Source organism: Myxocyprinus asiaticus, chromosome 4, assembly GCF_019703515.2.
Source record: "Myxocyprinus asiaticus isolate MX2 ecotype Aquarium Trade chromosome 4, UBuf_Myxa_2, whole genome shotgun sequence".
Taxonomy (NCBI): domain Eukaryota; kingdom Metazoa; phylum Chordata; class Actinopteri; order Cypriniformes; family Catostomidae; genus Myxocyprinus; species Myxocyprinus asiaticus.
In genome coordinates this window covers 17,381,301-17,407,846 of record NC_059347.1, presented here as the reverse complement: position 1 = coordinate 17,407,846, position 26,546 = coordinate 17,381,301, and the positions used below count along the sequence as shown (strand labels likewise).

The 26,546-nt window shown below is 42.4% G+C and overlaps 1 protein-coding gene across 2 annotated transcripts in view; it reads right to left on the bottom strand.

Moving 5' to 3' along the window:
- LOC127434931 (AP-1 complex subunit beta-1) overlaps positions 1–26,546 on the bottom strand; it is a 79,059-nt gene that overhangs the window by 12,870 nt on the left and 39,643 nt on the right. For both annotated transcript variants that reach the window (XM_051687985.1, XM_051687990.1), the window contains exon 21: positions 17,354–17,508. In XM_051687985.1, coding sequence (XP_051543945.1) covers positions 17,354–17,508 — 155 coding nt within the window. The remainder of the gene's footprint in view (positions 1–17,353; positions 17,509–26,546) is intronic.

The window sequence follows — 26,546 nt, the reverse complement described above, 5'->3', positions numbered from 1 at the left end:
ACAAATGTGACCTCCGGAGGACGCAGCCTTCCAAACGAGACACAGCCATTAATGAGGTAAAGTGTACATAGCCTCACACGTCAGAGTGGCGCAATTGATGTCAGCGTGAATTAAAGGATTAGTTCACTGGAAAATGAACATGTCTTTCGAACCCTGTATAATTGTTTTCACTTCTATGGATCACAACCTATGGAGATATTTAGCAGAATGTCCATGTTGCTTGTTTTCATACAACAAAAGCAGAGAGTGGCCAATGGCTGTCAAGCTCAAAAAAGAAAAAAGCACCATAAAAACAGTTCATTCAACTTGACTCACATGTCAACTTAATAGCATGAGACACAGGAGTTCAAAAGAGCCTACAGTACAACCAAAAGGGCACTGGGGCACAAGGAGCTGAACTGGGAATCAATCTTTCAACTGTATGTGACAAACCTGAAAGCTTTATAGTGCTCTTGACCTTCCTATTAATTTAATGTGTTAGGGACTTGAGTCAAGCAGAAAGCATGGCTTTCAGGGTCATCCATTTATCATGTTAAAAGAGCTTGATCTTCAGATTTAGTTGATGTCAACTTAATAGCATGTGCGAAAAAAACAAAAAAAAACATCCGAGCTAATCTACTAACGTAGCCTTCTGAGGATTGTCTTTCAGATGTGCAAAATATCATGTCTTGACAATGTCTGCATGCTTCCCCGAAATGAATATGCAATTTAGAGGCATGCCTCACAAAGTTATTTATCAAGCCGGAAAGTCATTGCAGAAACGGAAACTGCGAAAGCAAATTAATACTAATAAAAGGCAGGTATTAAAGGACTATTACGGGTTCAATACAAGTTAAGCTCAATCGACGGTATTTGTTACATAATGTTGATTACAACAAAATAATTTTGCCTTGCCCCTCCTTTTCTTTAACAAAAAAAGCAAAAATTTCAGTTACTGCGAATAGGGCCAATTTTTGGAAGTTATAAGCTTATAATTGTATAAAAGTAATTAAATGAATTCTTCTAATAAAACGTATGTATTATTTGAGATGTAAAGTTGTTTAAATCATTGTTTTTATGGTCGTTTTAGGGTTTTATGGTTTACGGCATTGTCATGGCAACGAAGTTGTAAAACTGGATGCAACTTTACACAGAAAAGTTTATCACACTAAAATCATGTTAACATGCATATTGTTTACGTCTTATGTCTATACTTTTGAAAAACAGTATTTTAACCCATTCACTTCCATTGTAAGTACCTCACTGAAACCAAGAGTTTTGTTTTTAAGAGTCAAAATAAATTTTGTGGTAATCAAAATTAAGCCACAAATGCTGTCGATGAAGCTTAAATTTATTTCTTTAATCTGATTTGAGATTTGCATCGTTTTTTTTTTTTGTTTTTTTTTGTGTGTGTGTGGTTATATTAGAATTTAAAATCATAACTGATGACATAAGTGATGATCATACAATTAACAATTTATGCCCAAATTGTCAAATTGCAATGTTTTAAACATTGTTTTTAACTGGCAAAATATTACTCAATATTTTTAGTTGAGGTTTTCTACACTGCCCAATGTGGGCCGGCCAGAACGCAACAGTATTGTGAACGGGTGTGTGTTGCTCCTATGAAATGAGCAAGGAGCGCTGATTCTCTCCAGTGCAGTGCATGTCTTTCTGGAGCTCAGCTAACTTTACCAAGATAATCTTTAATCAAGATAATTGCATTTCTTCAGATTTTGTTTTAGTGTTGAGATGGCTTAACATGTACATAACATTGCATTTTCTTCTTTGCAAATTATGAATGGAGGCGAATTCATCCTCTTCTCTATAATTATTCTAAAACATTTCAAGAGAAGAGTGTCATTCACAGGTATTGTCATCAGCTACTCTGATGGTATCATATAATCCCATAAATAAACATATTTATATTAATAAATGCCATTTAGAATTTAAATAAAATGGTATTTATTGAGAGCCATTGTCCTACTAGTGAGCATGCAATTGGTACAATTACCCCACAAAAAAGCCTCCTTTTGGAGGGTGTCCAAAATATTTGCACATGCAGTTATTTTCTGTTTTTCTTAGTAAATCACCCACAATGCACACACACAATTTGATATATTGCAAACAAATTAGTACCTATCAGTTGGGATCTTAGTTAATCAGGGCCCTTGTGCGCTATATTTCCAATCTTCCAAAGCCATACAACAGGCATGTGTGCAGAACAGCTTTAAGATGTTATTCACTATATTGAGTGAAATGTATTCCTTTATATGACAAATCTTAAACAAATAATGCTTCATCAATACAAAAAGCACACCAGAGAGCACTGCAATTCAATGGACCTTATTCACAGTAGAGCCATCTTTGATTTTTAATGGGAATGAAAACGAGGCTGTGAGGGACACACTTACCATCTCTTCAATGGCATGCACGGTACAAAAATTTATAAATCTCCTACAGTTGAAGTCAGAAGTTTACATACACTTAGGTTGAAGTCATTAAAACTAATTTTTAACCACTCCACAGATATAACATTAGCAAACGTCTCGGTTACGTACGTAACCTCGGTTCCCTGAGAAGAAGGGAATGAGACTTTGCGTAGTTACGCATATGGGGAGTGCCTTCATACACGACCTAGTTGAAACCTCTCTACAATAACGCCAATATTCTAATATTGGCTATGGTGTGTGAGCCCCGCCTGTTTTGGCGCGAAACTGTCCACTATAAAAACAGGTGCACAAACACCATTTCCTCAGAATTTCTGACTGAGAACAAGGAGCGCATCGCTTATGCCTCAAGAACTCTGAGTCTTGTAGTGCGGCTAGAATTTGCAATGTCTCGTTCCCTTCATCTAAGGGAACTGAGGTTACGTACGTAACCGAGACGTTCCCTTACGACTCAGTACACTTGACATTGCGTAGTTACGCATATGGGGAATAGAATCCTATCACGCCGCACTACACGACATAACTTCCCAGAGGAAACATGGCGGCGCAGTCTTGTGGGACGGCGACCGACTTGAGCATGCCGCAGTGAGTGATCCTCGTGATGGCCAGGAGGAGAGCACTCATAACGAATATATGAACTATAATCATATAGTATGAATTAACTCCTTATGAACCCAGGTGGGAAGGGAGTATATTTATAATGAAAGTGCTTGCAACTTTATGGTAAATTATAACGGCCTGACTGCAGGCGGTTGTGCAAATGATGGGGAGCCCGTACTTAAAGGGAAGGGCATAAGTGTATATATATATATATATATATATTTTTTTTTTTTTTTTTGGCTAATGCATAGCAAGTGCTCTAAACAGAGAGGACTGTGAAAAAAAGAGACGTTACGTCTAGGTTGTAAAACCTTGCGAATGTGTTTTGAGAGGACCATCCTGCTGCAAAATATATGTGCATGCCCATGAGGAGGCCATGCCTCTAGTTGAGTGTGCTTTAACACCAATTGGGCAAGTCTTACCCTACGACTCATAAGCCGGGGTAATTGCATTGACAATCCAGTGAGAGAGCCTTTGCTTGGAGATGGACATTCCTTTTGTGCATCCTCCATAGCATATAAAGAGCTGATCAGACAGTCTGAACTGGCAAGTATGCTTAACATATGCATGTTGTGCCCGTACAGGTCATAACAATGCAGTGATTGTTCCTCATCCGAATTAAATGGAGGAGGGAAGAAGGCCTAAAGGTTAACCACCTGTGCTTTGACGGGCATGGTTAGGACCTTGGGTACATAGCCTTTCCTGGGTTTGACAGTGGCTTGAAAGACCGGGGGCAAACTCCAGACGTGAATTGTCGACTGATAATGAATGCAGGTCACAGACCCGTTTGACTGAGGCCAGAGCCAACAGTAGTGCGGTCTTAACAGAGAGCATGCGCAGTTCAACAGAGTACAAAGGCTCGAAGGGGGGCCCTGCGAGAGCTTTTAGGACTAAAGTTAAGTCCCAAGTCGGGACTGTAGCCGGCCGAGGTGGGTTTAATCGCCTTGCTCCTTTAAGGAACTTTATGATTAAATCATGCTTGCCTATAGAGGCGCCGGCTTCATGTGCATGATACGCAGATATAGTTGCCACATACACTTTGAGCGTTGATGGGGTGAGTCCTGCGTCTAATCGCTCTTGAAGAAATATTAGAATTTCATGTATGGGGCAGTTTACTGGGTCCTTATCATGTAAGAGACACCAATCAGTGAACACCTTCCATTTTAGTGCGTAGAGGCGTCTCATGGACAGTGCTCTGGCTTGTAAAATGGTTTTTATGACTGAACGCGTCGGTTCTGGTGTGTGCAGTGTGCCTCATTCAGAGGCCACACATGCAAGTTCCACAGCTGGGGCTGGGGATGCCAGATTGTGCCTCGCGCCTGAGGGGAGATCCTTCCTCAGTGGTATTTCCCAAGGTGAGCAAGCTGTACAGCATCTCTATCATTTCCGGAAACCATGGCTGGTTGGGCCATTTCAGCGCAACTAACAGAACCGTTTCCTTGTCCTTTCGGACTTTGGATATGACAGTGTGAATAAGGCATTCCAGGGGAAATGTATATTTGCGTTTCGCCTGCCATTTGTGTGCCATTGCATCCATTCCCAGTGGGGCTTGGGACTTCGAATAACAGAGGGGACAGTGGGCATTCTCCACTGAGGCAAATAGATCGATTTTTCCTTTGCCAGATATTTCCCAAATCCTCAATACATTTTGAGGGTGAAGTCTCCTAAATTCTGCCTTGGCAGTTTGCCAAGGCAGAATTTATGCCACAACTGTCATGTTGTCCGAGTGAACCAGGACATGACAGTTTGATATTCTGATTGAAAAGCCTTTAAGGCTAGAAATACAGCCGATAGCTTTAGGCGCTGCGTGACAACTTGCCCCAGCGCAACACCTCGCTGGTAAAATGAAGGAGCCGTCAGTGGTGCTAAAGCAGCTATACAGCGGCGGGATATAGTGATGCGCATGCGCCCTTGGTGCCAAGCACGTCGTGGCACACGCCGCCACAAATCCCAATGCTTTCTGAAACAGTTTCATTGGAAGTGTTCTCCCCTGTTTGAACTGAGGCAGACACTGCAGAATGGCTGAAGCAGTAAGTCTCTGTGCTGGCATAACAGAGCCTCTGATTGTGCCAGTAACAGCCAATCGTCAAAGTAGTTCAAGATGTGTTCGCATCGATGCACTTCGTGAATGTGCGAGGAGCTAGAGATAGTCCGAAGGGCAGGACTTTGAACTGATACGCTGTTCCCTCGAACGCGAATCTCAAAAACATCCTGTGATGTTGTACAATTTGGTTATGAAAGTACGCATCCTTCAGATCTATCGACGCAAACCAGTCGTGTGGGCGAACATGCGATAAGATCCGTTTCCGAGTAATCATTCTGAATGGGTGCTTTATAATTGCGCAATTTAAATGTCTCAGATCCAGGATTGGCCGAAGCCCGCTGTCTTTCTTTCTCTATTGCGTTTTCACGATGAGACTGTGTATTTTGGCTCATAACACTGCCGCGTCTTCGGACGAAACCGTGGAAGACAGAACGCAGTTGAAACGGGGTGGCCGGTGTGCAAAATTGGATCGTATATCCATGTTCGATTGTTTTTGCACCCATTCTGAAATACCCGTTAGGGCTCGCTACGCATCTGCTTAACGGGACACAGAGCAATTTGGTTTGCTCACTGTATGATATGATGGGACGCTCACTATAGGGAAGCAGTTGCGTATAATGTGTGTGCTTTGAAGAGGAAAAAGGGGCTCTTTATTGAGAATGTGTGAGCATCTCGTGCATTTGCAACGAATGCTGTATTCTTTTTTGCACTTATTGCATTTTTTTATTGCATTTATTTGAGTGCAAGACACAGAAACAACACTTTGAACGATACTGTGAACAACAATATTCCTTTCCCAACAAACAATAGTGGGGAGATGGGGAACAGTGTTTTATGTTTCCAATCGAGCCTTTTTTTGAGTAACCGCGGACTCTACTTTCCGCTTCAAAGGGTTGTGCCCGTCAGGAGCGCTTTTGCTGCACGTGCTGATATGCAGGTGCAGGTGAGGCAGCAGGTATGGGGCTTTTAGTCGGGCGCTGGCTCAAAACAGAGCAAAGGTGATCCGGCTGTGATATACTCCGTTTGGGCATAAAGTGTCTCATAGCCTGTGACTGCTGCTGAATCGTGACGTAACGCTCAGCAAACTTATTCACAGAGTCACCAAAGAGGCCGGCTGGAGACACTGGAGCATCCAACAGTGGCTTTTTCCTTATCACTCATTTCTGTGAGGGTCAGCCATATACGTCGATTCAGAACTGCCAGGTTGACCATGGACTTGCCGATGGCCTGCGCAGTGACTTTCGTGGTATGCATCGCTAAATCTGTAGTGGTGCGGAGCTCTTTGAATATCTCTGGATCTAAGCCATGCTCGTCCATTTGCCTGAGGAGCTTGGCTTGAAATTCCTGGTGCACCGCCATTGTGTGGAGCTCATCTCGCACATAGTGTATCAACAAACATGCACTTTGGAGAGATTGAGGGGCTCGCAGGGCGTGTGCCACCACAAGGACCACCTCAAAGTCATCCTGCTCGAACTCGCGGCCCCACCGTGCCTCCTCGTGTGAATCCTCGGGTATCAAAGAAGAGGCGGGTGGGAGGGCTTGTGAGGCTGAATCATCCCTCAGAATGAGGGTGATTCACGAGCAAAATGTCTTGAGACTCATGCACTCACAGTGAGGGCAGTCTGTCTCCATGAGAGCTGACTCTGTGTGGGCGCGGCCCAGACAGTAAACGCAGCTCTCATGCTGATCTGATGGTGGGATGTGCCTCTCGCACAAGGAACACTTAAGAAACGACATCTTTAAAAAGACGCAAACACTCTTAGATATATAAATTAATATATATTTATAATCACACAGTATACAATACACCATATACAATTTCTTTGTAAGGATACATAAACCCTGCCGAAGCGCTGTGGAGAATCAGGATGCTGAGGCCTGTTCACCAGCGAAGTGTCAATCGGTGAGGCGGTGTGATGTCCACCGGAACACTGCAGGGGAGCGGAAAGACTCTGCCCGCAGACTCGTGTATATATCGACAGTGAAGGTAGAGGGCTTCTAGACAAGAGATGATCGCTGTCTTGAAGGAAGAAATTCTGAGGAAATGGTGTTTGTGCACCTGTTTTTATAGCGGACAGTTTCGCGCCAAAACAGGCGGGGCTCAAACACCATAGCCAATATTAGAATATTGCCGTTATTGTAGAGAGGTTTCAACTAGGTCGTGTATGAAGGCACTCCCCATATGCGTAACTATGCAATGTAAAGCGTACTGAGTCATAAGGGAACTACAGTTTTGGCAAGTCGTTTAGGACATCTACTTTGTGCATGACATGAGTAATTTTTCCAACAATTGTTTACAGACAGATTGTTTCACTTTTAATTGACTATATCACAATTCCAGTGGGTCAGAAGTTTACACACTAAGTTAACTGTGCCTTTAAGCAGCTTGGAAATTTCCAGAAAATGATGTCAAGCCTTTAGACAATTAGCCAATTAGCTTCTGATTGGAGGTGAACTAAATTAGAGGTGTACCTGTGGTTGTATTTTAAGGCCTACCTTCAAACTCAGTGCCTCTTTGCTTGACATCATGGGAAAATCAAAAGAAATCAGCCAAGACTTCAGAAAAAAATTGTTGACCTCCAGAAGTTTGATTCATCCTTGGGAGCAATTTCCAAATGCCTGAAGGTACCACATTCATCTGTACAAACAATAGTACGCAAGTATAAACACCATGGGACCACACGGCCATCATACCACTCAGGAAGGAGACGCATTCTGTCTCCTAGAGATGAACATAGTTTGGTGCAAAAAGTGCAAATCAATCCCAGAACAACAGCAAAGGACCTTGTGAAGATGATGGAGGAAACAGGTAGACAAGTATCTATATCCACAGTAAAACGAGTCCTATATCGACATAACCTGAAAGGCTGCTCAGCAAGGAAGAAGCCACTGCTCCAAAACTGCCATAAAAAAGTCACACTACAGTTTGCAAGTGCACATGGTGACAAAGATCTTACTTTTCGGAGAAACGTCCTCTGGTATGATGAAAATGAAATTTAAATGTTTGGCATAATGACCATCGTTATGATTGGAGGAAAAAGGGTGAGGCTTGCAAGCAGAAGAACACCATCCCAACCGTGAAGCATGGGGGTGGCAGCATCGTGTTGTGGGGGTACTTTTCTGCAGGAGGGACTGGTGCACTTCACAAAATAGATGGCATCATGAGGAAAGAAAATGATGTGGATATATTGAAGCAACATCTCAAGACATCAGCCAGGAAGTTTAAGCTCGGTCGCAAATGGGTCTTCCAAATGGACAATGACCCTAAGGATACCTCCAAAATTGCAGCAAAATGGATTAGGGACAACAAAGTCAAGGTATTGGAGTGGTCATCACAAAGCCCTGACCTCAATCCAATGGAAAATTTGTGGGCAGAACTGAAAAAGTGTGTATGAGCAAGGAGGCCTACAAACCTGACTCAGTTACAGCAGTTCTGTCTGAAGGAATGGGTCAAAATTCCAGCAATTTATTGTGAGAAGCTTGTGGAAGGCTACCCAAAATGTTTGACCCAAGTTAAACAATTTAAGGGCAATGCTACCAAATACTAACCATGTGTATGTAAATTTCTGACCCACTGGGAATGTGATGAAAGAACTAAAAGCTGATTCGCTCTACTTTTATTCTGACATTTCACATTCTTAAAATGAAGTAGTGATCCTAACTGACCTAAGACAGGGAGTGTTTTCTATGATTAAATGTCAGGAATTGTGAAAAACTGAGTTTAAATGTATTTGGCTAAGGTGTATGTAAACTTCTGACTTCAACTGTAGATCCCATCGGATTTTCCATGGCTCTAGTCTGGAGTTTTTTGTCTATTAAATATTCTTAAAAAGATGTTTTATTCAATGTTTTGAAAGGGTAACTATCCAAAAACACTTTAAATTACAGTAAAGCCCATTTAAGAGACTGTACGTCTATCCCTCATAGCTTCGTTGTCATTCCAATCAAAAATCTAAGATGGTGCTGGTGTGAATAAGGTCTGTGAGAGCTCTTCTTACATAACGGCACAGATCCAAGGACATGAACAATGCCATTTGTGACGAGACACAACAAAGAACATTAAAGAGTATAGACACGCATTACTAATGATTTGATGAGTTGATGAGACACAGGAGTCCAAAAGAGCCTACAGTACAACCAAAAGGGCATTGGGGCACAAGGAGTTGAACTGGGAATCAATCTTTCAACTGTATGTGACAATTCTGAAAGCTTCATAATGCTCTTGACCTTCCTATTAATTTAATGTGTTAGGGACATGAGTCAAGCAGAAAGCATGGCTTTCAGGGTCATCCATTTATCATGTTAAAAGAGCTTTATCTTCAGATTTATATGATGTCAGGACAAATTAATTACATAACAGTGCAAACATTGTGGTGAAACCTAGGAGTGGCATGGTGTACATAAAAAGAGTACAAACCAGTTTTTGTGTTAATATAAGGGCTGTCAATCCAATTTTTTTAAAATCTTTTATAAAAAATGTGAAGGTACAAAGGTTGATTTCTTTGGTCTGCGCTATTAAATTTTTTTTCCATATAAACATGCTAGATGGATGTTTTTGACTGTTGCAACGCATCCTGTTGCACTGTGTTTTCAAAATGCTGTATCAAATTAAAAACAGTTCAACTTCAAATTCAAAAATGTGTTTTGAAACACCAGTATTTGGCTGTATTCCATTAGGCTCCATCTGCTGCAGCTGTTTTTGAAGGTAAGAATCCTTCCTGTGTGAACGGTCCCTTAAAAGCTGCTAAAGGAAAAAAAAAATTTTTCTGAATCCCACACATAAAATATTGCTACTACCTGACAGATATGACTGAAATAGGTGTCCTGAGAAATCACACCTTTGTGACATCCTGTAAACAAGGTTAAACAGCAAAAAAGAAATGCGGAAAGCGTTTTATCTGAAACACTCTCTAACTTTAAATCATTTTGCACATTCAGGTTTGCTGACATGAGTCTTTGGAGGGTGTGGTTTTGGAGAGAGGGCATGTGGTTGTTATTATTTGTTGTTGTTGTTATTAGTTTTGTGGTTGTTATTAGTTTGGAAGAATGAAACATTACAATTTCAAAGTGAAAAACTACAGCATTAAACATTTAATTACCGTATTTTCCAGAAATAATGTCGCATCTCAGTATAAGTCGCACCTGGCAAAATTTTTTGTTGTTGAGCGAGAGAAGAAAAAAAAACCCAAATAAGTCACATCTCTATACTGTATAAGTCACACTGACAGAGGTTGTATCCAGCAGGCACTAGGACCCGGGAGCAGCCGTCCGACTCCCATTCAGCTGCTCAACATCTCAGACACCTCTGTGAAGATTACCTCAAAATCTACTTCTTGTATCACACATTATTTGTCCTTGATTTAATTATTAGCATTTTATTTAAGTACTCATATGTAACAGTTTTTCATATTCTGTTTGTTTCATGAAAAAAATGTGATAAATAAGCCACATCTGTTTATAACATTTGTAACACAATGCTCTACACAAATAAACTGCGCTGCTGCTGTTATACCAGTCTCCTGCCGTACCTTCAGCTGTTAGAGATTAATGCTGCCTTCACGTGCTATCGAAATTATCGTAAATACGAGTTTCACACTCTGAAGTTCCACATGAATGACTCAAATGACTGGGAAACTCTGAGATAATTTTGGTACCCGAGTTCTGTTTCATCCCTCCTGACCGCCAGAGGCAGTGCTAAGCACTAGTGGATAATCACAGCGCCAGCCAGATAGGTCGAGAAAATATAAAAACAAAGTCACATCATGACTCAGACCGAGCTGCAAGGATATAAACCGCAGCAGCTCGGTGCCCAGCCTCTTTCACTTTCTCGCTATATGATAGGTCGTTGTCTTTTCCGCGCTGTCCAGTGCAACTTAACTGAGTAGCGAGGATTCGCCCTCTCAAGCTGTGACAGCTTGACACTCTACAACATTACCTGGATGGATTTTTTCATCTTTCATCATACGTGAGTGTATATTATGCTCAAAGTGCTGCACATCGGCAGCGGCTTGTGCTCTGCCAGCAAAAAAGAAACCTGTGCTGCAAACTGACAATTCTGAGCATTTGCTGTTGAAGACTGTCGCTAATCTCTCAATAGAAATGGTGGAGATGAAGCGTCTTCTTCAAGCTCTCCAACCCCCAGTATCAGCCGCGCATGCAGGGAACACACCAGTGGACGAGGGCGATTTCCAAACTCCACATAATATTGATTTGGATGTTCTTTCCTTGAGTGTCTCCAATTCGCATTTTCATGACGAAGAGTTGGTTGATGCCCGTATGCATCCTCCCTCTTAGGAGGTTTTCTCCAACCTGTCTGTTGCAGGTGGCTCGAGCGGTGGGTTCTGTTCATTCATTGGGGATGGGCCATCCTCTTCGGATGATACTTTGTCAGTACTACAGATGGCATTGGCATGCTTGGGCCTGGACAAAACACCTGTTCAACCTGCTCAGGCCAATGGGATTTTCAGGCAATCCTCAGATACAAACGCGTTTACCATGCCACCATATAAGGACTTCGTGTCAGAGTTTTCGAATGCTCCTACAGGTTCTAATGTTCCTAGAAGGAGATCGAAGATGGCCCGTACCCTAGCTTCAATGGCTGAGGCCGATTCCATAAGAGTGGGGAGGTTTCCAGAGATTGAACAGCTGGTGGCAGCCTTGTTGGTATCACCCGATGAAGCATTAAGAGGCAATGCATGCTGCACACAGTGTGGACATACTGACACACTATTAAAAAAGGAATACAAGTCAGTAACCTAACTCGAGTTTGTACAGTTTCAACAGACGGCTTTGTTGGTCATGTGTCATGTGACTCGTGAATTGGGTACACTCTCAGCAACCCTTCTAACAGTCCAGCGCCAGGTATGGCTTGCTCAGGCAAAGCTGCCTGAAGATTATAAAAAGACCCTGAGGGAACTGCCCATTGTTCCAAGACATCTGTTTGGCCCCCATGTCTCTGAGGTATTGGAGAAGAGAATGAAGCTGTCAGAAGCTTCCCATCAGCTGACTCGGGTCCCACAGGCACCTACATTTAGGATGTCACCAGCTCCAGCTCATCATCGCTACCCGATACAAGAGCAGTGATTTAGTCACCACACTGCTTCCCAACCTCAGGCCCCACAGCATCCTCGGGGTGTTGAGGAGGCCCAGGGCCGTCGCCCATTTCACTGTCAGCCTAAGGGGGGGCTACGTCAGCACCCCCCCGGTAGGTGCTAAAGGCAGAAGCCACAAACCCTTAAGTGCTTGGGCTGGCAGTCAGTCGTTTCTCTCTGCAACATCAAAACTTCGGTGTCAGACCCCTGGGTTCTGGCAACTTTGATATACTCTACAGTTCCGACGCCGGTCCCCCAAGTTTTCAGGAATTCTTCTGACAGCTGTCGAGGATATAATATATAAATATATGTCTCTTTCTCTGGAAATTTGTTCACTGTTGGAGAAAGAAGCTATAGAGAATGTTCTTCCCCTCAGTCAGAGGGACATTTTTTTTCTCAACGTACTTCCTCGTTCCAAAGAAGGATGACAGTTTTTGTCCATTTCTGGACTTGTGTCATCTTAATGTGTTTCTAAAGTCACTTCCTTTTTGCTTGTTGCACACTGCCGACATTCTTCGGTCAGTGATGGAATGAGACTGGTTTGTGAGTGTAGATTAAAAAGATGCATTTTCATGTTCCCCTTGCATCCCACCACAGGAAGTTTCTATGATTCAGCTTCCAGGATCAAATTTTTCAGTTCAAAGTCCTACCATTCGGTCTGTCTCTGGCTCCTCATGTTTTTACAAGATGCATGAGTGCAGCCCTGTCTCCTCTTTGGTCCAAGGGCATGAGGATTCTGCCCTATTGGTTGCTTTGTGCCCCAACGAGTCTGCATGCTCTACACAACACCAGGATATTGCAAGAGCACATTCAGAAGCTTGGCCTCACTGTGAACTAAAAAACAACAACAAAAAATAACAAAAAGAGTTGTTTGGTTCCAGTGCGGTCCATAGCCTTTATCGGAATGACACTGGATTCTCTCGCGATCTCTGCCACATTGTCACATGCTCGGACAGACAGTATTCATCATCTACTCACTCGATTCCGACTAGGGGCAAAACTTCCTTATGGTGTCCTTCTACAGCTAATGGGGATGCATAGCGGCTGCCACCTCAGTGGATCCATTATATTTGCTCCACCTCAGGCCCCTTCAGAGGTGGGACAACAGTTTACGGTTGAACCCGGCAAGACATCGTCATCGTATGTTTGTTGTCTCTTCTCTTTCTGTCCGTGCGCTGAAACCTTGGAATTGGTTGCTGTTTTTGATAGCCGGGGGGTTGTTCCTTCTTTTCGGGAAGTAATCACAATTGATGCTTCTCTTACGGGATGGGGGTAACATGGAACCAAATGGGAATTGGAGGTCGTTGGTCATTTTCCAGCTTTCTGCGAGGAAAAATGCATTTCTTGAAGAAACACTATATCATATTTCTTACGTTTAAGAAGATAAATAACCTTCCTTCTTTTTATGGGGTGCCCCAACCCATTCACATTCCACGTGGAGAGAGACAATCCACTCATACTAACATTTGACATTTTGACATATTAGAAAAAATAGATTGTATAACAAAAATAAAATTATAACAACCACATTCCAACTTTAGAGCAACTATCAAATTCCAAACTTTCCCCAGAAAAAAAAAAAGTGCGCATTAACCCCACGCACGACAGCGCCAACCGGTGTCCATCCCTCTAAACTCAAACAGTCCATGTAGGCCTACGAGTGCCCCCGCAACAATTTTGCCGTCAGATTGCTCAAGTCTGGTGTTTCTATATGTGAGACAGAATTACATAACAGAAAATATTCTATAAAACAAACTCCAGCCAATAAGCGAAAAAACACAAAAAACGTGTAGATTGCCCCGAAGGAGTGTTCCTCCACAAAACAAACTCCAGCCGCTAGCAGAACCGGCACGCACACACACACGCACGCACACACTAAGGGGGGCCGTTCAGTTCCTCGGGCAGTCAAACGAATGTTCAGTGAGCATCACATGCCCTAATCACTCCAATGTCCTGCAAAATATATTCCACAAAACAAACTCCAGCCGATAGGAGGCATAAGCACCAAGAATGTGCAGATTCATCCACAACTGTCCCGAGGGAGTGTTATTCCACAAAACAAACTCCAGCCACTAGGCAGAACCAACACAAAAAGAAACGAAAAAAGCGCCCATTTTCCTCGGACAGTCAAGTGTATGTTCAGTGAGTCAGGCCCACTAGGCAGCAACATGAAAATCACCAAATGGCTTACTCACTTGATTGTCTTTATGAAGGACATCGCTTGCTGTGGGCATGTAAATATTTTGCGGCCATCCTTAGTATCCATTCTCAATTTGACCAGAAACATCAGAGCAAAACCAACATTCCGTTGATGTAAGTTTCTTTCGTTCCTTGAATCGATCACGTTTCTATCATCGAATTCGCAAAGTCTGGGAACAAGAAAATGCTGTGGTTCTTCCAAGAAAGCCTTCCTTTACTCCTTGCCTCACGTAACACGAGATCTTTATCGGATGATCTCAGAAATTTGGCCAGAATTGATCGGGGCCTGTCTCCCTCAGTAGACCAAAGAACTGGAACTCTGTGAGCTTGCTCGATTATGTTGAGCAGACTCAGAAAGAGCTCATTTAGGAAATTCACCATACCTCGGCCTTCTTCATGCTCAGGAATTCCAATAATTCGGACATTGTTTTGTCGATTACAATTCTCCAAATACTAAAGTTATTCCCAGACGCGTTGTAAATCCACCATGGTCGCTAGCGGATTATCAGCTAATTCCCTCTCCAATGAATCCAGATAATCAATCCGTTTCTCAACATCCGCAACTTTTGTAACCATCTCAGTGAATTTCGTCTCCATGGAAGTGATCGATTACAGCAAGATCCTCCAAGTCTGCAACGACCTTCGTCAGCACTGCAGACACATTCATCAATTCACGCCGGATTTCTTTCTGTTCACCGTCCGAATTGAGTCCAGGGCTTCCGGCCTGCCGCTGAGGGGAATCAGCCCGAGCACGTAAGTGTCTTTTAATATCTTTTGAATTCTTTGACATATTGTCTTCCCAAAACAATTAAGGATCAGGGTGTATCGAATCTTACTGGTTTGTGACACAAATAATATTAAAACTAGCAAAGTGCGCAGAGCTCGCTGTTCACACGTCCGACCCCCGCATGGTGCCCATGAGACCTCCCATGACAAGTCTTGTTAATTTTTCTAAATATAGCTAATTGTTAGCGCTTGCCGTTTTGGTCATATTCATTTATGTATATCAGTAACCATTCTATGCATGTTGTACATTTTTACACCGTGAAAATAACTTGTATTTGACCACAATTCCAATATCGTCAGCAGGCTAACTTCTGTTTTATTATGGTGTCAAAATAAAAGTGATATAAAACTTCTAAAAGAAATATGTATAAATTAACCTGGCATCATCCATGTTTCCTGTTCTTTCCAACAACAAAGCACTTGAACACGACATACTCATAATTACCACTTCAGAAGTGGGAAGTAGAATAATTCTGATAGCACATGAAGGCAGCATAATATAATGAACACTGTTAAAGCACGTATTTATCTAATTTGGTATAACTGTTTCATTATGTGGTTTCGATGGTGTTGATGCATTTTGAGGAGTATGTAATCTGTGTTTTTTTATGCGAGTGAGATGAGTAAAGAGCGCTGTTTGGATATGTATTTTGATACGAGTACATTACAAACAGACACCTGAAGCCAACTTCTCTTTTTATAATGCCTGGTTTAATGCCTGGATAATATAACACACGGTAAAGTGGTATAAATACACGTGGAATAATGTACATTAACGACATTAATGTAAGCTTGTGTTCAAATGTTTAAATGGTATTGCCCCCCAGCCTCTCTTTATGTCCCTATCAAATAAACCATAAATAAATAAATAAACAGGTTTATTATAAAATATGATGCATAGTATTAAAAGAATATAAAAGAATACCCTGGCTCTCGGTCTTTATTAAAATGATTGCAATACTTTGTTATATTACACTTGCAATAAAAATAGCAGTGTGATTCTGCAATTCGTTTGTCAAACGTAAAATATTACATGTAAAGAGTCTTTTTCAGGGACTTTCTATGAGCTCAGTGCAAACTAATTGCTGAACATCGCTGCTATTTTTAATGCCATGAGAATATAACAGGCATAGTGATGTTCATATTAAATAATGTACATTAAGAAAAAAAAATTATTCAGGGGTTCGTATCAGCTGCGTATGCCCGTGTTTGCCAGTTGATTAGTGCCGCCAACACGCTGGATTGAGCAGCTGCAGTGACTGACAAAAATCTCTTCTCATTGGTCAGTCAGTTTTCATCGCAGTCCGAAGGAAACAAAAATTAGAATACTCCGAAAAAAAAAAACCTTCCAATGGTCGGCGGATGATTTGTCGGACATGATGTGCATAGCGGCATAGGAATGCATTGTTACTGTACAAAAGCTCGTTCGGAATGAACATTCGCACCGAAAAAATGGACTTGGTGAACAGGCCTTTAGTCTGTGAGTAAAATATTATGCCTGTTGTATTCTGTTCATTCATTAATGTTAGCTACTGGCTATCTGTGGATATTTCTGATATTTGCAATCCTGTTTACTATGCATTAATTATCTGGTAAACTGACGGAATATTTTCACTACGAGTGTAATGAAACTTCATTTTGTGGGCATATGAGTAGTTGCGTTTGACAGCGGTCTGTTAATTGTAGTTTGTAATGTTATGATGGGACAGAACATTTAATCTAGTTGCATAAATAACTTACGCAACGCAACACACTCTAATGAAAGAACTTTAAAACGCTACTACCATCTCTATGACTGATGTTTTCATCTGCTTGTGTGTAAGCATACTGTATGTGTTGTGGTGTGCGTGTGTTTGACCGACCGATATCAATTACATATAAATTATGAATACAAGTAGCTTCAGACTATAAGTAGCAGGACCTTTCAGATGATGAAAAAAAAAAAAAAACACGACATATATTCTGGAAAATACTGTAATTGTATGTGTAAACCCGTCAATTTTGACAACCCAAGTTAATAGTTTTCTATCAAACTGGGTATGATGAGTGTCCTTGAATATGTTCTTGACAATGTCAACAATGTGTTTTGTTTGCTGGGGGACAAGAGTTATTATCCTCTTTTGTGTCAAACTGGCATGTCTCTCTTCAGAGTCAGACTTCAGTTGAATACACAATGGGTGAATCTTTGTGCTGAGAGTGATTACCGTGTAATTGGGATTGCCAGGTTGTATGCGGAGTTCAGCGAGTATCCAGATACCATTTGTGAGTTTAAGCGACTGGTACAGCATGTCCTGGCCTTCCACGTTCCTCTTGGCAATGGTGTAGATGTTGTTGTTCTGCAGTTTGCCTGACACCGTATCTGCCAATATCACAAGCACATGGTTACCCAACAAGATCATAGACATCTCTTCTCAGAAAGAATGCAACTGAGTGAATTTCACAAAAATATGCCTAGATCGTATTTCACCATGATTTTAGGACCATTAAGATTTTTTTATTTTTATTGTGATATTATTTTCATGACAATTAAGCACATTTCCCCCCAAATTAACCGTATTGTGCCGATATTTTACTTTTTTAGTAATTCTTATATTTGTCAATCACACTCATTGTATTCCCACTGTAGTACAATAGTTTTTCTTTTCTTTTTTCCTGTAATACAGTACAAATTATATCTATTTTGTATTAAAATCAGCACAAAGGCAGTTAAAAAAAAAAAAAATACTACCATGATGTATAAATACTTTACAATGTAAATAATTTTACATTACAATTTTTTCCCAGTGACAGTTACTAGGGGATAACTTCACAACATAAATGTTGTCATGAAAATGTCAGAATACAAACCTTAATGGTCCTAAATTAGGTTTCATTTACTTTAGGCAAAATATTATTGGGGGGGTAGGGGGTAGAATGAAATATGACCCAAACATGTTTTTGACAGGTTTCATGAGGTAAACCCAATTATGAGGACAAATCAATTGTACCATTTTAAATGCTTATGATTTCTATGCCAATAAATCCACCAAACAGGAAAAAAAACAAATTTTCTTTTTCAAAAGAGCTTATTTTCTCTTCTTTTGGTGAGGCAAGTGGCTTATTTTGGGCTTGTTTTTCCAGATCAGGTTTCTTGTTTCTCTTGCGAGATCTGGCAACACTGCAACTTATATTTCACCCACCCCTTAGCGCAGAGTACTGCCATTTTTAAAAGGATGTTATTAACCATTCTTTTATTTTGCTCTAACTGGTAACCTTTTGGAGAGGCTGCGGAACTTCTGAACTGGAAACGAAAAAATAAAATTTTTGCTCAGAATGAACCGAAATGAAAAACATTTTGTTTTTAGTCCCTGCTTTCTAACATCAAAAGTTAACTACGACACCTCACAGCAATGTTCTACTCTATGTACTAATCTGCATGTACCTTGATATCTTAAAACTATTTTTACACATCAAGCTATAAAAACGCCCTGACCCTGGATGATGCTGTTCTGTAATCAGACACTCCTGAGCAGCATCATCACACTGTGGGAGCATCACAGAGCAAGGAAAGAGAGAGAGGGAATGATGAAACCCCTGGCAACATAGACGGACAAGCACAGAAATAAAATGATGGGGAGCAAACAATGTAAGAGCAATGAAAAAGGGACACAATACAATGCAATGAAGTGTTTGAAGATGGATTGGTGAAATAAAAAGCTATAAAAGGAGACAGGCAGAGAAAATGGATAACATTTATAAAAGAGAGAGAGAGTAAGAGAGAGAGAGAGTGAGGGAGGTCCTGGGACAGTGACACAGAACCAGGTGATGATAGCAGGTGTCACCCTCATGTGGAGCGTGCTGTGCCTCACTGGGCTAAATAGCTCTAGTTCACACAGACTGCACACACTACTGCCACTAGTGCTGTGAATCCTGTGAGTCTAACAGCAAAATAATAAGTGAACAAACATAATGAAGACATATGAGAGAGGCGATGAATTGGATCAAATAATTAATACTTGCAGACTCAATGCTAAGGTGTTGTGCCATATCCACATTTTGTGTCCACACTATAGATGAGATCCTGTTGCATGAATTTTGGTACAGAATTTTGAAGTTTTAACTTCATTTCTAAGGATCTTTTTAATATTCTGAAATAACCAGAGGCCTTCTTTCTTTATGCAAATGAGGTTTGTAAGCAGATTAAATGGTTGTAAAACATTAATGCTGAAAACTAATTAGGGATGTATACTTTCTGCTGAATTAAGTGCTGAAATTATTCATCTTTGGGAATCTGTTGACCCACAGACATGAACACATCATATAAAGAAGCTTCAAGCACTGTGACTGCATCCTGATAAATTACAAACCAGCCTGTCTCAAAAACAGCAAATGCAAAACACAGTCTCATTAATTCAATTCCATGAAATAAACATCGTGGAAAAAGCCATTTGATTATACATTGCCCTTGCTTGTGTTTTATTACATTCACATTCACCAATCATTGTCATTCAAGTCATGACAAGCAAGAGCTTATCAGCATATCACAACAGCAGTCGATTCATCTCAACATGCTCAAACACTATTAAACCTGAACTGCATGGCGTCTCCTACCAAATAGGGAATCAACAGAAAAGAAATTCAAAGCCTGTTTACACCACACTTCTGTATTTTATATATATATATATATATATATATATATATATATATATATATATATATATATATATATATATATATATATACTGATAAGCCAAAACATTATGACCATCTGTTGGTCCTTCGCATGTCAGCGCTGTTTTGGCGGCACACGGAGGACCAACAGGTGGTCAATGTTTTGGCTCTACAAGACCCCTGAAGGTATCCTGTGGTATCTGGCACCAAAACATTAGCAGCAGATCCTTCAAGTCCTGTAAATTGCAAGGTGGGGCCGCCATGGATAGGATTGTTGGTACAGCACATTCCACAGATGCTCAATCGGATTGAGATCTGGGGAATTTGGAGGCCAGGGCAACACCTTAAACTCTTCATCATGTTCCTCAAACCATTCCCGAAAATGTGTGCAGTGTGGCAGTGCGCATTACCCTGCTGAAAGAGGCCACTGCCATCAGGGAATACCATTGCCAAGAAGGGGTGTACCTGGTCTGCAATGATGTTTAGGTAGGTGGCACGTATCAAATTGACATCCACATGAATGGCCGGACACAGGGCTTCCCAGCAGAACATTGCCCAGAGCATCACACTCCCTCCACCGGCTTGTCATCTTCCCACAGTGCATCCTGATGCCATCACTTTCCCAGGTTAATGATGCACACGTACATGGCTGTCCACGTTATGTAAAAGAAAACGGGACTCGTCGGACCAAGTGTCCTTTTTCCGCTGCCGCAAGGTCCAGTTCCGACACTCACATGCCCATTGTAGGCACTTTCAACGGTGGACAGGGTACATCATGGGCACTCTGACTGGTCTGCGGCTACGCAGCCCCACATGCAGCAGGGTGCGATGCACTGTGTGTTGTGACACATTTCTCCCGTAAACGTCTTTAACATTTTCTGTGACTTGTGCCACAGTAGACTTCTGTCGGTTCAGACCAAAAAGGAGAGCCTTCATTGCCCTCTCGCATCAATGAGCCTTGGGCGCCCAACACCCTGTCACCGGTTTGTGGTGTGTCCCTCCTCGGCCCACTGTCAGTAGGCACTCACCACTGCTGACCGGGAGCACCACACAAGGCATACTGTTTCAGAGATGCTCTGACCCAGTCGTCTGGCCATAACAATTTGGCCCTTGTCAAAGTTGCACAGGTTTGTACTCCTGCATTCAACAGATTGACCACAAGAACTGATTGTTCCCTTACCATCTAATCTACCCAAACCTTGACAAGTGCCCTTGTTAGGAGATGATCAACATTATTTGCTTCACCTGTAAGTGGTCATAATGTTTTGGCTCATCAGTGAATGTATGTATACATATACACTGATCAGCCACAATTGTACAGAGCGGTTATATGAATTACCGTAGACTTTGTCAGTTTGAAACAGTCTGGCCATTCTCTGTTGACCTCTCTCATCAACAAGGCATTTTCGTCCACAGAACTGCTGCTCACTAAATGTTTCTGGCACCATCCCATCTGGCACCAACAATCATCCATGCAATTATCTAATCAGCCATTCGTGTGGCAGCAGTGCAGTGCATAAAATCATGCAGATACGGATCAGGAGCTTCAGTTAATGTTCACATCAACCATCAGAATGGGGAAAAAATTGTATCTCAGTGATTTGAACCGTGGCATGATTGCTGGTGCCAGATGGGCTAGTTTGAGTATTTCTGTAACTGCTGATCTCAGAATCAGAATCAGAATGAGCTTTATTGCCAAGTATGCTTACACATACAAGGAATTTAACTTGGTGACAGGAGCTTCCAGTGTACAACCATACAAAAACAATACAAAAACAGCAGCAAGACATAGATAATAATAAAAAAATAAAAAATAATTATACACATACGTACAGACACACATACATAAACATGGGTAGTGCAAATCTAATACAATCTGTTATGTACAGTTTAAATACTAATCTGTTATGTACAGCGCAAATGTGGTTTTTTTTCTTCTTCAGAGGAATGAAATAGGAGAGGAGGATGGATGTGTTGGATAAATATAAGAAAGACTAAACTGTGTATTGCACATAGTTATTGCTCAATGGGGCAATTTAACTGTTCATGAGATGGATAGCCTGAGGGAAAAAACTGTTCCTGTGCCTGACGGTTCTGGTGCTCAGTGCTCTGAAGCATCGGCCAGAAGGCAACAAAAAGGTAGTGGGCAGGGTGAGTGGGGTCCAGAGTGATTTTTCCAGCCTTTTTCCTCACTCTGGAAGTGTATAGTTCTTGAAGGGAGGGCAGGGGGCAACCAATAATCCTCTCAGCAGTCCGAACTGTCCTTTGTAGTCTTCTGATATCTGATTTTGTAGCTGAACCAAACCAGACATATTTATTGTCTTTTAACCAGTTACTGAAGTGCAGAGGACAGATTCAATGACAGCTGAGTAGAACTGTATCAGCAGCTCCTGTGGCAGGTTGAATTTCCTCAACTGGCGAAGGAAGAACAACCTCTGCTGGGCCTTTTTCACAGTGGAGTCAATGTGTGTCTCCCACTTCAGGTCCTGTGAGATGGTAGTGTCTAGGAACCTGAATGACTCCACTGCTGCCACAGTGCTGTTTAGAATGGTGAGGGGGGTCAGTGTTGGGGTGTTCCTCCTAACGTCCACAAGCATCTCCACCATTTTGAGCGTGTTCGGCTCAAGGTTGTTTTGACTGCACCAGACAGCCAGCTGTTCAACCTCCCTTCTGTATGCAGACTCATCGTTATCTCGGATGAGGCCGATGACAGTGGTGTTGTCTGCAAACTTCAGGAGCTTGACAGAGGGGTCCTTGGCGATGCAGTCATTGGTGTAGAGGGAGAAGAGTAGTGGGGAGAGCACACATCCCTGGAGGGCACCAGTGCTTATTGTACAGGTGCTGGAAGTGAGTTTCCCCTGTCTCACAAGCTGCTGCCTGTCTTGTCAGAAAGCTGGTAATCCACTGACAGATAGACAAGGGAACAGAGAGTTGGTGTAATTTATTCTGGAGTATAGCTGGGATGATGGTGTTGAAAGCCGAACTGAAGTCCACAAAAAGGATTCTTGCATATGTCCCTGGTCTGTCCAGATTTTGCAGGATATGATGCAATCCCATGTTGACTGCATCATCCACAGACCTGTTTGCTCGATAAGCAAATTTAAAGGGATCTAGAAAGGGTCCAGTGATGTTCTTCAGGTGGGCCAACACCAGTCTCTCAAATAATATCATGACCACAGAAGTCAGGGCGACAGGTCTGTAGTCATTAAGTCCTGTGATTTTTGGTTTCTTTGGGATGGGGATGATAGTGGACGTTTGAAGCAGCATGGGACTTCACACTGCTCCAGTGATCTATTGAAGATCTGTGTGAAGATGAGGGCCAGCTGGTTAGCACAGGATCGAAGACACGCTGGTGAGACGCCATCTGGGCCTGAAGCTTTCCTTATCCTTTGTAGTCGAAAGACATGGCTCACATCATCTTCACAGATCTTAAGTGCAGGTTGAGTAGCAGGAGGGGGGAGGAGGGGGGTTGCAGGAGGTGTTTGTGTGAAGTGAAGGTCAGAGTGGGTGTGGGGTGTGAGATAGGGCCTTTCAAATCTACAGTAGAACACATTCAGGTCGTCAGCCAGTTGTTGGTCCACCACAGGTTTGGGGGCAGAGGTCCTGTAATTCATAAGTTGTTTCATGACACTCCACAATGATGCACACAACAGTCTCAAGATTTTACTCCGAATGGTGGCAAAAACAAAAAACATCCAGTGAGCGGAGGTCAACAGAGAATGGCCAGACTGGTTTGAACTGACAAAGTCTACGTAACTCAGATAACCCCTCTGTACAACTGTGGTGAGAAGAATAGCATTTCAGAATTCTATTCTGAGATGCGGGTTGAAGCTGTTTTGGTGGCACGAGGGGGACCTACACAATATTAGACAGGTGGTTTTAATGTTGTGGCTGATCGGTGTGTGTGTGTATACATATATATATATACACTATATTGCCAAAAGTATTCGCTCACCCATCCAAATAATTGAATTCAGGTGTTCCAATCACTTCCATGGCCACAGGTGTATAAAATGAAGCACCTAGGCATGCAGACTGCTTCTACAAACATTTGTTGAGCTCTCAGGAGCTCAGTGAATTCCAGCGTGGTACTGTGATAGGATGCCACCTGTGCAACAAGTCCAGTCGTGAAATTTCCTTGCTACTAAATATTCCACAGTCAACTGTCAGTGGTATTATAACAAAGTGAAAGCGATTGGGAATGACAGCATGTAAAGTGACAGAGCGGGGTCAGCGGACGCTGAGGCGCATAGTGCACAGAGGTCGCCAACTTTCTGCAGAGTCAATCGCTACAGACCTCCAAAGTTCATGTGGCCTTCAGATTAGCTCAAGAACAGTGCGTAGAGAGCTTCATGGAATGGGTTTCCATGGCCGAGCAGCTGCATCCAAGCAATACATCACCAAGTGCAATGCAAAGTGTCAGATGCAGTGGTGTAAAGCACGCCGCCACTGGACTCTAGAGCAGTGGAGACGCGTTCTCTGGAGTGACGAATCACGCTTCTCCATCTGGCAATCTGATGGACGAGTCTGGGTTTGGCGGTTGCCAGGAGAACGGTACTTGTCTGACTGCATTGTGCCAACTGTGAAGTTTGGTGGAGGGGGGATTATGGTGTGGGGTTGTTTTTCAGGAGCTGGGCTTGGCCCCTTAGTTCCAGTGAAAGGAACTCTGAATGCTTCAGCATGCCAAGAGATTTTGGACAATTCCATGCTCCCAACTTTGTGGGAACAGTTTGGGGATGGCCCCTTCCTGTTCCAACATGACTGCGCACCAGTGCACAAAGCAAGGTCCATAAAGACATGGATGAGCGAGTTTGGTGTGGAAGAACTTGACTGGCCTGCACAGAGTCCTGACCTCAACCCGATAGAGCACCTTTGGGATGAATTAGAGCGAAGACTGCGAGCCAGGCCTTCTCGTCCAACATCAGTGTCTGACCTCACAAATGCTCTTCTGGAAGAATGGTCAAAAATTCCCATAAACACACTCCTAAACCTTGTGGAAAGCCTTCCCAGAAGAGTTGAAGCTGTTATAGCTGCAAAGGGTGGGCCAACGTCATATTAAACCCCATGGATTAAGAATGGGATGTCACTTAAGTTCATATGCGTCTAAAGGCAGATGAGCAAATACTTTTGGCAATATAGTGTATATATACACACACACACACACACAGTATACACACACACACACACATATATATATATATATATATATATATAATGTATATACTGTGTGTGTGTGTGTGTGTATATACACACACACACACACACACACACACACACACACACACACACAGTATATACATTATATACACACTGTAGGTGTGTGTATGTGTATATATATATATATATATATATATATATACATATATATATATATATATATATGTGTGTGTGTGTGTATAATAAATATATATACACACACACATACACACACACATATACACACACACACACACATACCCACAGATCAGCCACGACATTAAAACCACTGACAGGTGAAGTGAATAACATTTATTATCTCGTTACATTGGCACCTGCCAAGGGGTGGGATATATTAGGCAGCAAGTGAACAGTCAGTTCTTGAATTTCATGTGTTGGAAGCAGGAAAAATGGGCAAGCGTAAGGATCTGAGGGACTTTGACAAGGACCAAATTGTGATGGCTTGACAACTGGGTCAGAGTATCTCCATAATGGCAGGTCTTGTGGGGTGTTCCCAGTATGCAGTGGTTAGTACCTACCAAAAGTGGTCCAAGGAAGGACAATTGGTAAACAGGCGACAGGGTCATGAGTGCCCAAGGCTCACTGATGCGCATGGGGAGCAAAGGCTAGCCCGTCTGGTCTGATACCACAGAAGAGCTACTGTAGCACAAATTGCTGAAAAACCTAATGCTGACCATGATAGAAAGGTGTCAGAACACACAGTGCATCACAGCTTGCTGCGTATGGGGCTGCGTCTCCACAGACCGGTCAGATTACCCATGCTGACCCCTGTCTACCGCCGAATGCGCCTACAATGGGCACGTGAGCATCAGAACTGGACCATGGAGCAATGGAAGAAGGTGGCCTGGTCTGATGAATCACGTTTTCTTTTAGATCATGTGGAAGGCTGGGTGCATGTGTGTCATTTACCTGGGGAAGAGATGGCAGCAGGATGCACTATGGGCCGGCAGAGGCAGTGTGATGCTCTGGGCAATGTTCTGCTGGGAAAACTTAGGTCCTGGCATTCATGTGGATGTTACTTTGACACGTACCACCTACCTAAGATTGTTGCAGACCACGTACACCCCTTCATGGCAACAGTATTGCCCGAGGGCAGTGGCCTCTTTCAGCAGGATAATGCGTCCTGCCACACTGCAAAAATTGTTCAGGAATGGTTTGAGGAACATGACAAAGAGTTCAATGTGTGAATTGGCCTACAAATTCCCCAGATCTCAATCCAATTGAGCATCTATCAGATGTGCTGGACCAACAAGTCCGATCCATGGAGGCCCCACCTCACAATTTACAGGACTTGAAGGATCTGCTGCTAGCGTCTTGGTGCCGGGTACCACACGACACCTTCAGAGGTCTTGTGGAGTCCATGCCTCGATGGGTCAGAGCGGTTTTGGCGGCACGAGGGGGACCTACACGATATTAGGCAGGTGGTTTTAATGTTGTGGCTGATCGTTGTATATATTCACTTTAGAAATTTCCATTACTTTTTCAGTCTATCTAAATTTCCATGGATTTTTAAGGCCATAATTATAAAAT